The 13,741-nt window shown below is 34.6% G+C and overlaps 1 protein-coding gene across 5 annotated transcripts; it reads left to right on the top strand.

Moving 5' to 3' along the window:
• The first annotated feature begins 417 nt into the window (after nucleotides 1–417).
• LOC106151200 (apoptosis-inducing factor 3) lies at nucleotides 418–12,233 on the top strand. 5 transcript variants are annotated; one of them, XM_013524315.2, is made up of 18 exons: nucleotides 418–537; nucleotides 1,171–1,274; nucleotides 1,498–1,594; nucleotides 2,178–2,287; nucleotides 2,719–2,828; nucleotides 3,179–3,302; nucleotides 6,168–6,280; nucleotides 6,469–6,555; nucleotides 7,073–7,164; nucleotides 7,355–7,485; nucleotides 8,182–8,297; nucleotides 8,767–8,902; nucleotides 9,199–9,275; nucleotides 9,603–9,720; nucleotides 10,134–10,232; nucleotides 10,507–10,582; nucleotides 10,804–10,908; nucleotides 11,213–12,233. In XM_013524315.2, exons 2-18 carry the CDS (start codon nucleotides 1,205–1,207, stop codon nucleotides 11,262–11,264), a joined length of 1,713 nt encoding a protein of 570 aa, XP_013379769.1. In that variant the 5' UTR covers nucleotides 418–537; nucleotides 1,171–1,204; the 3' UTR covers nucleotides 11,265–12,233. The 5 variants fall into 5 exon arrangements, with proteins under 5 accessions (XP_013379769.1, XP_013379765.1, XP_086858295.1 ...); XM_013524311.2 differs by having other exon boundaries at nucleotides 1,171–1,280; XM_087002169.1 differs by having other exon boundaries at nucleotides 456–474.
• Nucleotides 12,234–13,741: the final 1,508 nt, after the last annotated feature.

Below are 13,741 nucleotides of genomic sequence, written 5' to 3'. Positions count from 1 at the left end.
TACATAAAGGGCATTGCATAATTTTTCATTTCCAATTCTGATTGTACATTATAGATTTAAAAATTGATTACACATTATTTGTAGTAGACATATAAAATTAATCGTGATGGGCCTTGCTTTTTTATAGGCTGTATGAGGACACGTTATAATGCTACAATGGATTAGGCCTATATACGATAACTCGCTCGAATTTTGCATTAACCATACCACTTCTAACACTTTTTTTTTTACACTTTTTCTATAGTCCGAATGGCACTTTAAATATTTACCAGATATTTAGAGCTATAATTTTGGCTGTGTTGAAATGTTCATTATTTTTTAAATTTTGTTGATACACCGGTATGAACTCATTTTTAAGCTCGACATACCCACTGACTTGACACCCGTTGCTTGGGAAAAAGTTCCACTAGGTTGGCGTCACGAACAATATCGGTGGATACTACTTGCTCATTTTCACATACAAAACATTTCTGCGTATGTAAATTATGTAACTTTATTTTAAAACAGGACAATACATTCTTTTCATATCCGGAACCAGTAAGTTTAATAAGCCGTGATTAATAAAAACAATCGATGTAAAATGTCTGTAACTACATTATACAGTACATACGCGACCAGTGCGAATAGCACAGCGATGTCCAGTGTGAATTTCTGTTACTTTAGAGCTTATGTTGTGTTAGAGTGCAGGATCTTGCTTTAAGTTAATCTCTTGATATTTGTTTGATAGTTTCTTTCCCATAATTTATCATTTGAATTATCACAGGTATAGGATATGATATTTCACTTGTTTGTTACCCTCCAAAATGTCATCAGTTAAATTTTATTACTGATTAAATGTAAGCACTGACCTCCTTCAGGTTGTCAGGATACAAACAGGCAAGCATCTGATGCACACATTTTTGAGATGTGGATTTTTTGTTGTTTGTATTTTGAGGATAATTGGATGTTATTGGTAATATATATACAAGTACATGTACAGTAAATATCAAATGGAGCAACAGTACATTGTATTGTCTGGTACACATGTTATCTACCTACCCCTAGGGTACACTGATGAATGTGTATGACATCTTGGTACATCATTTATTTATCTATTTAGTACACCAATCAATAATATAGCCTTTGCTTCAGTTGATTATGATTGTTACCTGTTTATGCACCCTGTTGCAGAATATGACACATTGACTGAAATTTTGCTGAAGATATGGGAGCCGGTGCTTCAAAATCAGAAAATTCAACAGAGCCTCTTAATGTACACCAAGCCAAAGAAGCAGGTACATGTAAGAACTGATAATTGCACATCCAAACAATATTATGACATATTTGAAATTGGTGATTTGTGTTGTCTTGATTTTAATTTGGCGTTATATAGAGACAATGAACCTTTTAAGTCATACTTTTCAATACTCATAAACACAGGTTGACTGCTCTTTTATGAAATTATATGTGTTTGTTGTTATTTAACATGGTCAGTAAAATAGTGCTATGCACTTCCAGGTACTCCTCAAGGGGCACAGAATGTGTGTGAGCCATCATCCGTAGATCTTGACACTGAGACTGATGTGTGTGAAGAGAATGAAATAAAGGAGGGAGAGTAAGGGTTCATTCATTCTACATATATTAATCCCACACTGATAGTATTGCTGAATGCAGTTAGTTTAACAGATTTATATGCCTCATCTTGGTGTTGAGTAAAATACAGAGAAGCTGGTGATTATGTGAGTGTGTTGGAAACAAGAGGAGGGGTGTTAGTCTGTCAATCAGAATGCATTCAGCAAGAGTCCCCACAGAGTGGGATTGATCTACGTAGAAGGGTAGTTTTATTGGGAATGAGCCTTAAGTCACATCATTTAACAATATTTGATGGCTGGAGGCATAACGTGGTGTGGGTATTTGGCCGTATCAGTTTCTTTCTTAATGTGTTTTTCGTTAATATACATAATAAGATTTTCTTGTTATAACTGTTAAGTTGGTTTGTACTTTGTTGTAATATCATAACTGATTTATCATTTAGTATTTTTTAAAAGAATCCATTCTAATTACACTGTATTTTATCAGAAAGTGATGGAAATACAACATAATTAGTGTTGCCTGTTCTGGACATTATTTAATATTAATCAAGGGAGGTGATTTCAATCATGTATAGTATACATGTCCTGTATTTTGTACTCTTTCAGAATGCAAGAAGTCATGATAGGTGATCAGACAGCATTATTGGTGAAGGACCATGGGGAACTGACTGCTGTAGGAGCTACATGTACTCATTATGGCGCAAAACTTTCTAAAGGTATAGTACATTCACCTGGTGTTGACAGTGACAATACTATTACTTGTTACCAGTGTAAGAAATTAAGGCTGGACCGTCTGCCCGGGGCTGACACCTTTCAGAACGGGCTGAGAAGTTTTTCCACCTGGCATACATTCAGTCCAGCTACTTTTCAAGATGGCTGGACTTTTGGTCCAGCAACTTATTTTCCTAAGAGGCAAACACTGCTTGTTACCCATGGTTTTTTGTGGCATTCCACTGACTGCAAACTGAATCAGCAATTGTCTGTCAATGTGAGTTTAATTTTGACAGTTATGAACAGAAGCGGTCCCAGGGTTTCATTTGATATGCAATACACAAAAGATGAGGGATGGGCCCCTAGATTCTAGATTTGGTTGAAGTTTTTCAGTGTTTCCAATATATTAATTTATGTCTTTATATTTCCTTTTAAGGTGTGTTGTACAATGGCAGAGTGCGTTGCCCTTGGCATGGTGCTTGTTTTAATGTCAAAACTGGAGACATTGAAGATTTCCCAGGCCTTGACAGTCTTCCTAAGTATAGTGTAAGTACAGTACATGACAGGAGTTTTAAAATAAAAGATATCAACAAATGTACAGCAGTGCATATGGGTTTATTACAGATATACCTATAATTTTGACTTAATTTTTTTATCAGATTCTATTTTATTTTGCAATTATGATATAGTGCTTAATAAACTTTTCTGGAGGTTAAAAACTGTGAAAATGTCTGATAGTTATTATGAGAATGTTATACATGTGTAGTTACTGAAAGCTTTAACCCTAACAGATTTAATAGCATATTATTTTTATTTGTAGTAGTAAATGTGGAATATTACTTAAAATTGATTCATTATTTAATCTATACAGTCAATATGAGTATTTATCTTTCCAGGTTGAGGTGAGAAGTGGCAGGGTGATAGTTAAATCCTCTTCCACTATGCAGTCCAAGAAAAGACTGAAACCCATGTCCTGCCAGTCACCTGATAATGAACAAGTCTTCCTCATCATTGGAGGAGGTAGATAACAATACCTATTTTATTTGGGTGATTAAAGGACAATGTTCATGTAAAAATCCATTTCTCGAATTTTGAAGATACAGCACTCAATCTATACACTAGAGGTATGTTTTAATCGATCCCCGCCATTTAAAAATTATAAAAACAATCTATTAGTAGAAAAAAAGCGTTTTAGTAAACCTCACCTCAATATGCAAAAATGAAGCAACAGATCTGGGTCACGTGGTACTGTGACGACAATCACGATAAAGGTCTATGAGACTCAACTGAGCTGCAGGTGCATACAGACGGAGAAGTTAAGGAAAGTTGTGTTGAACGGAGTTGAGGAATTTTCGTTATGCCTCGGTGTGTTGCCGTGGGATTCACCAAAATTGCAGCTCTCGTTGACAATCTTTCTTTGTCTGTGACGGTCTTCCGTGACTTACTTACTAACTTCGGTGACAATAGTTGCGATGCTCTAGATCATGGTCACCTCAGGTGGTTTAGATCATATCAAGAGCTGGTAGTCTTTCATATTAACTGTCATCAGTTGGCAAACTTACTGATTGCTGATGCATTTTAAATGCATTGTAGTTGACCAAAAGCTCGTTTACAACAAACCTGTTAATTATGCACCGCTGCAATTCCCAAGCCAGGTAATAACAGGTATGAAACTCGTCTTGGTGGGCTTTCATATTTTTCAATATATCTCATTTATTTCATGGGGTTATTTTATTGGTATTTGTAAATGACGTTAAATATCAATACTTAAACAATTAAGTTCAAACACGGTCGCGAACATTAATAAAAGAAATTGCTCTCAGGGTATCTTGAGGCTTCCGTGGAAGAAAACGTGTTGAGGAAAAACAGGAAAAAGAGCGTTATATTAAAGAAAAAATGGGAACTGCTATAATAAAATGGTTCGTTATCCTAATTCGTTTATGCTTTGAGGATTTGTTTCTGAAGATTATTTCATCTGAAATATTAAATAATTTAAAAGATTGATTATTTTATAACTTAACGCAAATTCTGCGTCAGTACGCAATTTTTTTTTTTTTTTTTTGCAAATTTGTAAGCTTATAACAACGTGCTATAAAGATCTACTCAACAAAAAAATTTGCTTGGGTAAAATTGAGTACGGAATGAACTGGAGACACTTGGCTTGTCATTAAGTTTACACGAAAATATGTCAGGTAACTTTATACTGTCTTTGAAAGAGTAAAGATTGAAAGATAATTTTAGACAAACTTTGACGGGGGAAATACCTACAAAGAGTAATGGGCTATTTCGCCAACATCTTGTTGAAAATTTTACACTGCAATTCTATCAAATAAGCTAAGGAACTAATTGCCAAATTAATACTCTCATCACATAACAGGGGGGTAACCAGACCTGCAAAAATTGTACGCACATATTTAAAAAGATTACAAGCACATACAGCAAAATGTAGACTTACGCAAAACATGAAGGACAGCGTAATCACAGCAAATGTACCTCATATAGTAGCTTAATTTCCATTAATAATAAAATCATCATTTAAGTCAAAAATATTCTTGCGATTTAATAACTATTTTAATTTACCCAGAACGGTATATTTATTTTTAAAGGCGGTTAACTGAAATATAGTTTTATGATTTGTTTGTGAAAATTGCCCATGTCACCCTGTTAGTTTGGAGGTCTAAGCTGGATCAAGTCCGTGTTAAAATTCCTATGAAGTTGTGCAGGAAAAATTCTTCCTTTCTTTCTCTAGCTCCTCGATAAACCTGGTGTTCAGATTTTATCTAGTACCCCCAGGTCTACGGGAGCTGCGCTTTGTAACTAACGCACAGGTAGATTTTTACCTGAGATAACTGGAGTAAAGCTTAGATAGAGAGTGCGTTCGATACAAGCAAGACAAATTGAATGCCATTTAACCCTCTAATTAAGAGGTAAAGGAAGTTCCAGGTAGATGGATGATTAAGATAGGACTTGTAAAGGTAACGGGCATTGTTTACCTCAGTTTAATAAAAGTATGCAAGACGGAGTGTCAGCGGTTTAATAAAATAAATTGAATTTCACAAATAACATGGACCTCATATGCAATAATCAACATTTCCCTTAACTCATTCAAATGCAGTGTTTTATACAGCTTGGGATAACCATAATGAAATGCTTGTTAAAGAAATGACTAGACGGGAAATGGTTTTACACAGCTTCACGAGGATTTAGACCCCTCGGGTAAGAGATTTGAATGAGTATAAACTTTTATCAGAAGCCAGAGAAGTCATCTTACAGGTAGACAATGCAGCTCAGTTTGACAGCTAAGCACGCTCTGTTCTCCAGTGGCTCGATTGTCGTCATTGGACCACGTGACCACGTAGCTCATTAACTCCCAGGCCGAGCAAATAGGACGTTTTTTAAAGCCAAAAATTTACAAAATGAGCTTTTAATTTGTGTATTTGGATAAAGATATCGTTAGTTGGGCATGTTTTCTGAAGAATATGTTCCGTTCAGGCCATTCTGACGGCATGAAGCAAACCCTTTAATCCTATGCAAAATGTTAGAAATCAAAAATGCCATGTCTCTAAAATAAAATTGCACCCCTGTGTGTTTTAATGGTAAGACCTTTTCACCTTTTTAAAGACCTCTCTTCATGAATTTGTGGCATTAAAATGAAAATTCTTATTTGTGCACACCAATATTAATGTAGTTTTTACCCTTTTTGTCCCTTCTTTTAATTTTGATTTAAATGCTGAAACAGACATAGAATAATTTTAAAAGAAAACACTTGCTTCATATAATTTACATATATTGCAGTAGAAAATTATCGAAATTGAAAACTGAATAGTTAAGGAAAAGAGTAGGTAAGCAGAAGATAAGATTAGTATCTTGGTATTAAATTATAAGGAGCAGCTTCAGTGACCTGTGCAGAGACATTAAGACAAGAAGGATTCAAAGGGAGATTGATTTTAGCTACCAAGGAGCTGTCTTTACCATATGACAGAACAAAACTCACTAAAGTAAGTGCTCATGTGTACTCTTTTTACAGATATAATACACAGTATGCTAAATAAGAGAAATTATCAACTGTCATGTTGTGAATTGGTTTTATAAGAAAAAACATATTTTTCTGATTTAATAAAACAGATCCTGTAGTTTTATGTGGGAAAATGTACTTTTTGAGTTTGTTGTGAACAACTTATTTCAGGCACTCATGTCCTCTGCTGAGGAGATTGCCCTCAGAGATGCAAACTTTTATGAAGTATATGATATTGATGTTCAAACCAATAAAGAAGTGAGTAATTTATTATTCAGATCTGTAGTTTTAGTCTCAGGACTTGATTTATTATAGTTTAATATTATATTTTAGAAATATTCATCACATATTTTTTTACTTAAGATGAAACCATTTTTTGATTCTCAGCAATATTATACTCAGTCTGTTTGTTTTTTTTTAAATTTTTACCTCATACCTTGAATTTTGTTAAAAACTTTTTGCTATGTTTCATGAATATGTTTTATGGTATGGCAGAAATGGGAGTCACACAGCACAAGGTATAAAGTTGAACTTAGGAGAAAAGTCTTACTGACATCACTCATATTTAGTGGTGTGAACTTGACATAATTATTAAAGGTGGTAGGAAATTAATGCCATGAAAAGTAAGGTTGGAAGCCTTAGGACTGCAAGCCTGGCTTTTCTCCCCACCCAAAGGTGTAAATAGTTAAAGATGTATATTTTTATGCTAATTTCCATAAAGCTATCATATTAGTGTATGAAGTTTTAAAAATTCAATAAAAAGTGTTATTTTCAGGCTGTAAATGTGGACACAATGCTGAAATGTGTCACATTTAGAGATGGATCATCTATTAACTATGATGCTTTGACAATAGCTACTGGGGGCAGGTAAATAATCAAACTGCAAGCTGGCAGTGTACCTTTTTTGAAATAGTGATTTTAATTGAATGATTGAAAGTCCTGTTCAAGACTTACGTTGTAAAGGAAAAGTAAAACTTGTGCATGGGGATCATCTGTTAATTTACTATTAATCAATTTATCTTAAATAGATCTTATGATTATGTAGCTTTCCTTTCAGTCCAAGAAAACCTGTTTGCCCTGGAGCTGATTTGAAGAATGTCTGTCTGCTTAGAACTCCTGCTGATGCTAACTATATAGCAGAACAAGGCAAAGGGAAGCATGTGGCTATAGTTGGAAACTCTTTTATAGGTACTTTACAGTCATAATCAGTTAGTTGCTTAAGGATAGATTTTATATCTAGGTAAACATTTGAGTTTTGTTTGGTGCATGATATGGACTTTCATGTCCTTGTGTATTATGAAAAGATATTTTAAAATGATAAAGTTTAGGGTAGAATAGTATATAATTTCTGTTACTCCCAATTTCAAGGACATTTTTAACCAAATCAATTAAAAGTTGACCTCCCAAGAATCAAAATTCATTATTTTCACAATGGCAAAAAAAGCTACTTTAACTGTGGCCTAATGGAGCCTATACATTGTTCATACAGCCTTAAAAAGTGCTTGAATTTAGCTCCGCACCTTGAATTTAATTTGTAGCCTTGAGAAGTACTTGAATTAGAGCCTCAAAAGTCCTTGGTGTGTTCTTAGAATTCCTATATGAACATGTGCATGTTAAAATATGAGTCATTGATGGAGAATGATGGGAAGTATGGAATACTACACTGTAGCTTACATCCTAGGACACCTATCTCTACCCCTCTAGCTTCTTTTGTTTTCTTTGCTAGTCATACAATTTATCTATTTTGCATCAGTTTCTCTTTTGGAAACTTGCTTTTACGTCCTAGTACAGTTTTTCCTTCATTCTTCCATCAAGTAGTAGTAGTAATTCCCTAGTAATTTCCCTGGTTCCATGTTGTTTCTGAAATATCTTTTTACTTCTCAGGTATGGAGGTGGCAGCATATCTGGCAAGTAAAGCAGCTTCTGTATCTGTAATAGGCAGATCATCTGTACCTCTCCAAAGTGTGCTGGGACAACAGGTGGGACAAAGATTGTTAAAGGTAATTTTTTATTGCAATAAAATTGGATTTGTGTTAAAAGGGATAAAAATAATGGTATTTAGTAGTGCTATGTGGCTTTATGAAATGGAACGCATCGGTATGTTTTTTTTTAGATGCAGTTAGCAATAAAATAATGATTTAGTCAGAGCCATTGTGATGTGAAAGTAAAGAGTTCAGTACTCTTTGGAAATTTTTTGCAGTTTTCCAAGGACACAAGAAACACGGGGAATTTACCATAAATTAAGTGACACATATTTCTGTGTCAAAAGTGAATCCCTTACTGCTTTAAAGAATATAAAAAGTAGATCCTCTTTAACATACAGATATTTATGAATGCATCTTATCACCACTACAGTGGTGTATGTGTGTATAATACACATTCCATAATGATAAACAATAAGAGTTTGATAATGGCAGATGTACACTGACAAAAATAATCTTGAAAAGAACATACAACATGCCTTTTTAGCTTTTTGAAGAGAAGGGCGTGAAGTTTTTTAACAACGATAGTGTGAAGGAATTCATTGGTCGTGAAGGGTCTGTGAGGGAGGTTGTATTGAATGATGGGGGTACATTGCCTGCAGACATGGTCCTAGTTGGTATAGGTAAGTTTAGAGTATCATTGAATTGAGAGAGGGTTTGATCCAACTGAATGAATGTCCATTACATAAATAACAAACAAATTGGTAAATTACAGATTTTGCCACCAGGTCAATGGAAAATTTATTGGAAAATTCTTTTGATATTGTTAGTGATAGATTATCTTTAAAACAAAATATAACAATATTTACAATTATAGTTAAAATGTTTACTCAAATGAAGTTTAGGGATCAGTTTTGAAAATGGACAAAGTTCGAGTTAATTTTCAGATTTCATATTTTGGTATCATTCTACCCTGTAGGTGTCACTCCAGCAACTGGCTTTCTTGAGGGCAGTGGTGTGATGCTGAATGACTCTGGTCATGTCATTGTAGACAAGGTATTGCATTTAATATCAATAAGAATATGTTAATGGGAAAGACAGGGTACGTGTCGTTTGTATGACTAGGGTTTTGTTCAAACTGGTGTCATCATTTATTTCTGATTTCAATAATTTTTTAAGTATACAAAATTTATGAAATTTGGAGAATGTCTAAAAGTCAGGAATGGTAAGAACTATCTGGTATTCATTAAGATCTTGCTACCTTTTGATGTAGGAAGAAGTTTGCATTTTTATTTTATCTATTATTGTCTTAATTTTTGATTGCATCATTGAATACTTAATACTGATATGAGTTGAACTATTTTAGCCATTTCCCTTCTTCAGTTCATGAAAACAAACAAGGACAATATCTTTGCGGCCGGAGACATTGCTGAATTTCCTTTGTTTTTGACTGGAGACAGAAAAGCTACTATTGGTCACTGGCAGATGGCACAGGCTCATGGTAGGTGGCTGTATGTTCAAAAAGTGTGTTTTTGAGAATTAGCTTTAAGTATTTGTGATAGGATAGTGCTGTGAATGTGTTAGGTGAAATCACCATGTAAAAAAATGTTGTACAACAACAGTGTGCATTTAGCATTAAACAGTAACATGGGCAGATCACAATCTGAATGCAGTAGATATCAATACATCATACATGCTGTATTAAGCACAAACTGTTCAAAATCACAAAAACCTAGTGATACTCTTGCTTGGGATTGTTCTCAGTACTTTCAAATGAATTCTTATATATCTTCGCAGTTTTCAACATCAGTGATGTAAAGCACCATTGAATTTTGCTCAAGCCATCTATCAGTACTGCCAGTTTTGACAAGAAAAATATTATATGGTAAATTTTTGTCACCATTTTTATCATAGGTCGTGTGGCAGCACTCAACATGCTAGGTCAAGATGCAGAAATTTACAGCGTACCTTATTTTTGGACGGTTTTATTTGGAAAGAGCCTCAGATACACTGGTATACATTAGGTTTTCAGTGCTGTATAGTTTTACAAAATATCAATCATTTGGAGTTCATAACAGCTGACACATTAACTATATCTGATATAATAATGCGTAAGTACAGCATTTAAGCCAGAAGTATGGCAGTCATATGAATGTCTGGTAGTGAAACTTTAAATAAAAATTTGCATTTTATTTTATTTGGTATTATATGGTATTATTTTTCACTTAAAAAAAAATTACAATACAACCATTTACATTACAAGAGTATGAAAATCATGTACTTGTAGGTTATGGTGCTGGGTATGATGAAGTGGTTTTACATGGGGATCTTGGGGAATTGAAATTTGTTGCGTTTTACACAAAGTAAGTGCCAAGAAGTAGGCTGCATGAGAAATAAAAATTAACTTACTCTCAATAAGTTTGTGTGGTACAGTTATTCTGAAAAAATATACAATGATATTATGCAATTTTTGCTTGTGAACTCTAACACTTGAAGCATCTTCCTTGTATAAATTTTTATCTGTGTTGATATGATGAATATCAAAACATTTTCCAATCATTTTCAAATAAGATTACTATTACAGAGGGGACAGTGTTGTAGCAGTTTCCAGTTTGAACTTTGATCCAATCGTATCTCAAGCTGCTGAGGTATTTGCAGCAGGAAAGACAATTAGAAAAGAAGAAATCAGGTAAATTGACTGACAGCTGTAGTGATTTTTCTTGATTTCTAAATCTTTGTATTTGACAATGTTACCTTTGTTAGGCAAAAATTTAGTAAGAAATGCCATTGTATAGAATGCAATTATATGATTAAAAAGTTTATGTTCTCATTAATAGGTCAAATTTCTGTATTATGGGATACTTTGAGATACATGTGTGGTTCCTCAGGTTGTTTTTATTGTGACCATTTTTATAGTGATTTTATCAGCCACTTTTACTACTGTTTGAGATTCTGCCTAATTTTTTTATATATATTTATATATTTGGTTTCAGTGAGGGTCCCTATGGTTTCATACATAAACTCCATCCTCAGGAAATGACCTAAAATGTGCTTCTGTGTGGAATTTGTGCATAAGTGTTTCACCTTTAAAACTAAACAGGTTTTCTAAGTACTTTATATTGTTTATATTGTACTTCTTGATTTTCTTCTGATATGATATAAGTAGCAAGCAGGTGATAACCTTGGAACACTGTCGCTGAATCAATCAAAGCTCAACTTTTGTAACAAAATTATATTTGGGTATAGCTCCCAGAGATAGTATATTTTCTTTGTTATTTTTAAATATTTTAAAATTATTTTTACAGAACAATTTCCCACCAATTTTTGCATGTAAAAAGTACTTGTTTTTTTACCTTAAAATTAATAAATTAAACAAGACTTACCTGTAAGGTGAAGTTTGATTGGGATTCTACCTACTCATACACAGCATTTGAGATCAAGGGAGAATGCACATGTGCACCAGAAGCGTCATATTTTAAGGCAGGAGAACCATGTGAATTATTTAGAATGGGAGGGAATGAGGTGGGCGCTTGATCTCAAATGCTGTGTATGAGTAGGTAGAATCCCAATCAAACTTCACCTTACAGGTAAGTCTCGTTTAATTTATTAATTCTACCTACTCATACAGCATTACTGAGATCAACCAAGACTTTAAAGCTCACATGGTTCACCTCAATTATCAAATAAACAACAACTTTTTTTATGTTACTTCTTTTTGCCAAGTGCTTTATCTAATTGTCCCATTGTTGTTACTCCTGTTAATTGGCTTTTCATAATACCCCTGTAGGTACAGAAGGTACTTAATTGACTCCATCCAACTGTTTTCAAAATGGTGTCTGCAGGCACATTCATGCCCTTTGCTGCACTAGACGAAGCTGATCTAGTGCTATGTGCTTTAAACAGAGTACTGTCCAATCCAGAGCTAGACATGACATTTCGAATCCAACGTGATAATGTGCTACTGCGAATCCCTTTGTAGGGTTTTCTATAACTAATAAACAACTTTCTACTGTTTCTACAGTCTTTTGTTCTATCTATATATTCTTTTAAAAATGTAACCGCACAAAGTCTTTCATCTGTGGGATAAGCTGGTAAGATTAAGTCTGGTTGTTGTTTTCCTGGTCTTGACTGCTTGGGGGCGTCTCAATAGTCCGAAGGTTCATTGGTCCGAAGGTTCATTGGTCCGAAAAGTGGTAACATTTCCTTCGATTTTTTAATCAAGGGTTCATTGGTCCGAAGGTTCTATAGTGAATATTCAGACCAATGAACCTTCGGACTATTGAACCTTCGGACTATTGCTACGGCCCCGACTGCTTGATCAAGTCCACCATAAGAAATTTAACTGCTGATTCTTCTGTAATCATGTTATCTAAGTTCATTAGGAGAATTGATTGACTTCTAGCTCCTGTCACCAATAACCATAACACTGACAGTTCTTCACTAAGCTGTTTTAAAGTAATTTTGTTTGCTGGGGATAATGTTTCCAGGTAGGTTAAGACAGTGCAAACATCCCAAGTCTGCGAGTATCTAGGTAAACTGGGTCTACATTGAAAAACAGCTTTAATGAATCTTTTCACCAATGGGTGATTTCCAACTGTGTCTGTGCTGTCTTTTAAGTCTACTACTGAAGATAGAGCTGATCTGGCTGTATTTAGGGCTGAATATCCTAGGCCAGAATCATACAGTGAAGTGAGGAAATTAAGTACTTGAGCAACTGAAGGTTCACTAGGATCAACATGATTAGTTTCACAGAACTTGGTCCATTTCAACAGATATACCCGGTACATGATATTGTTTCTTTGTGCCTTTCCTGCAGGAGTATATAATAATTTCTTGTGTTCTACCTGTGTTTCCTGACAAGAGAAAGGCCATCATCCGTAGTGGGTGAGTCAGGTCCGGGCTGGATGGGAGGGCGAGTAGTGACTGTCTGTGTGGGAGCTCCACTGGTTGGAGCTGATGGATTTTTGGCCACCATGGCTGAATGGGCCAAGCTGGATCTATCAGGATGGCTTTGGCCTGGTCTTCCTTCAGTTTCTTGAGTACTTGTGTGATTAAGCTGAAAGGAGGAAATAACCATAAATATTTCCCAAACCAATTAATGGTAAATGCATTGATAGGGAAAGCTTTGGGATCAGGTTTCCAATATACATAAGGAATAAACTGGTAATTTATTCTAGAGGCAAACATGCCTATGTCTGGTAGGCCCCATAATTGAACAAGTTGATTAAATATTACGCTGTCCAGTTTCCACTCGTGTCTACCATCAAACTTCCTACTTGTTTGATCAGTTTCCCTATTTTCACTACCAGGAATGTGTGTTGCGGTTAGCCAGATATTTTTAGACTTGCACCAAAACCAAATATATCTTGCTAATTTGCTAATAAAAAGAGAGTTATTTCCACCCATGTTTTGTATGTAGGCTACAGCTGTGGTATTATCCATTTGTAAAAGGATGTAAGTATCTTGTTCATTTTTGCACAGGGAGCATAAACCTAAGAAGGCAGCCTTTAATTCCAGATAAT

This window comes from Lingula anatina, chromosome 1 (genome assembly GCF_051362555.1).
Source record: "Lingula anatina isolate TDL-2025a chromosome 1, LinAna3.0, whole genome shotgun sequence".
Taxonomy (NCBI): Eukaryota; Metazoa; Brachiopoda; class Lingulata; order Lingulida; family Lingulidae; genus Lingula; species Lingula anatina.
Note: the sequence above shows the minus strand (reverse complement) of the source record. Positions and strands in the feature narration are given on the sequence as shown.

Excerpts from the sequence above, each read along its gene's own strand:
- LOC106151200 (XM_013524311.2), top strand. The coding sequence starts at position 1,205 with ATGGGAGCCGGTGCTTCAAAATCAGAAAATTCAACAGAGCCTCTTAAT. Across the intron at positions 3,303-6,167 it reads CTTCCTCATCATTGGAGGAG|GAGCAGCTTCAGTGACCTGT; the intron begins GTAGATAACAAT and ends TTAAATTATAAG. Across the intron at positions 8,298-8,766 it reads TGGGACAAAGATTGTTAAAG|CTTTTTGAAGAGAAGGGCGT; the intron begins GTAATTTTTTAT and ends ATGCCTTTTTAG.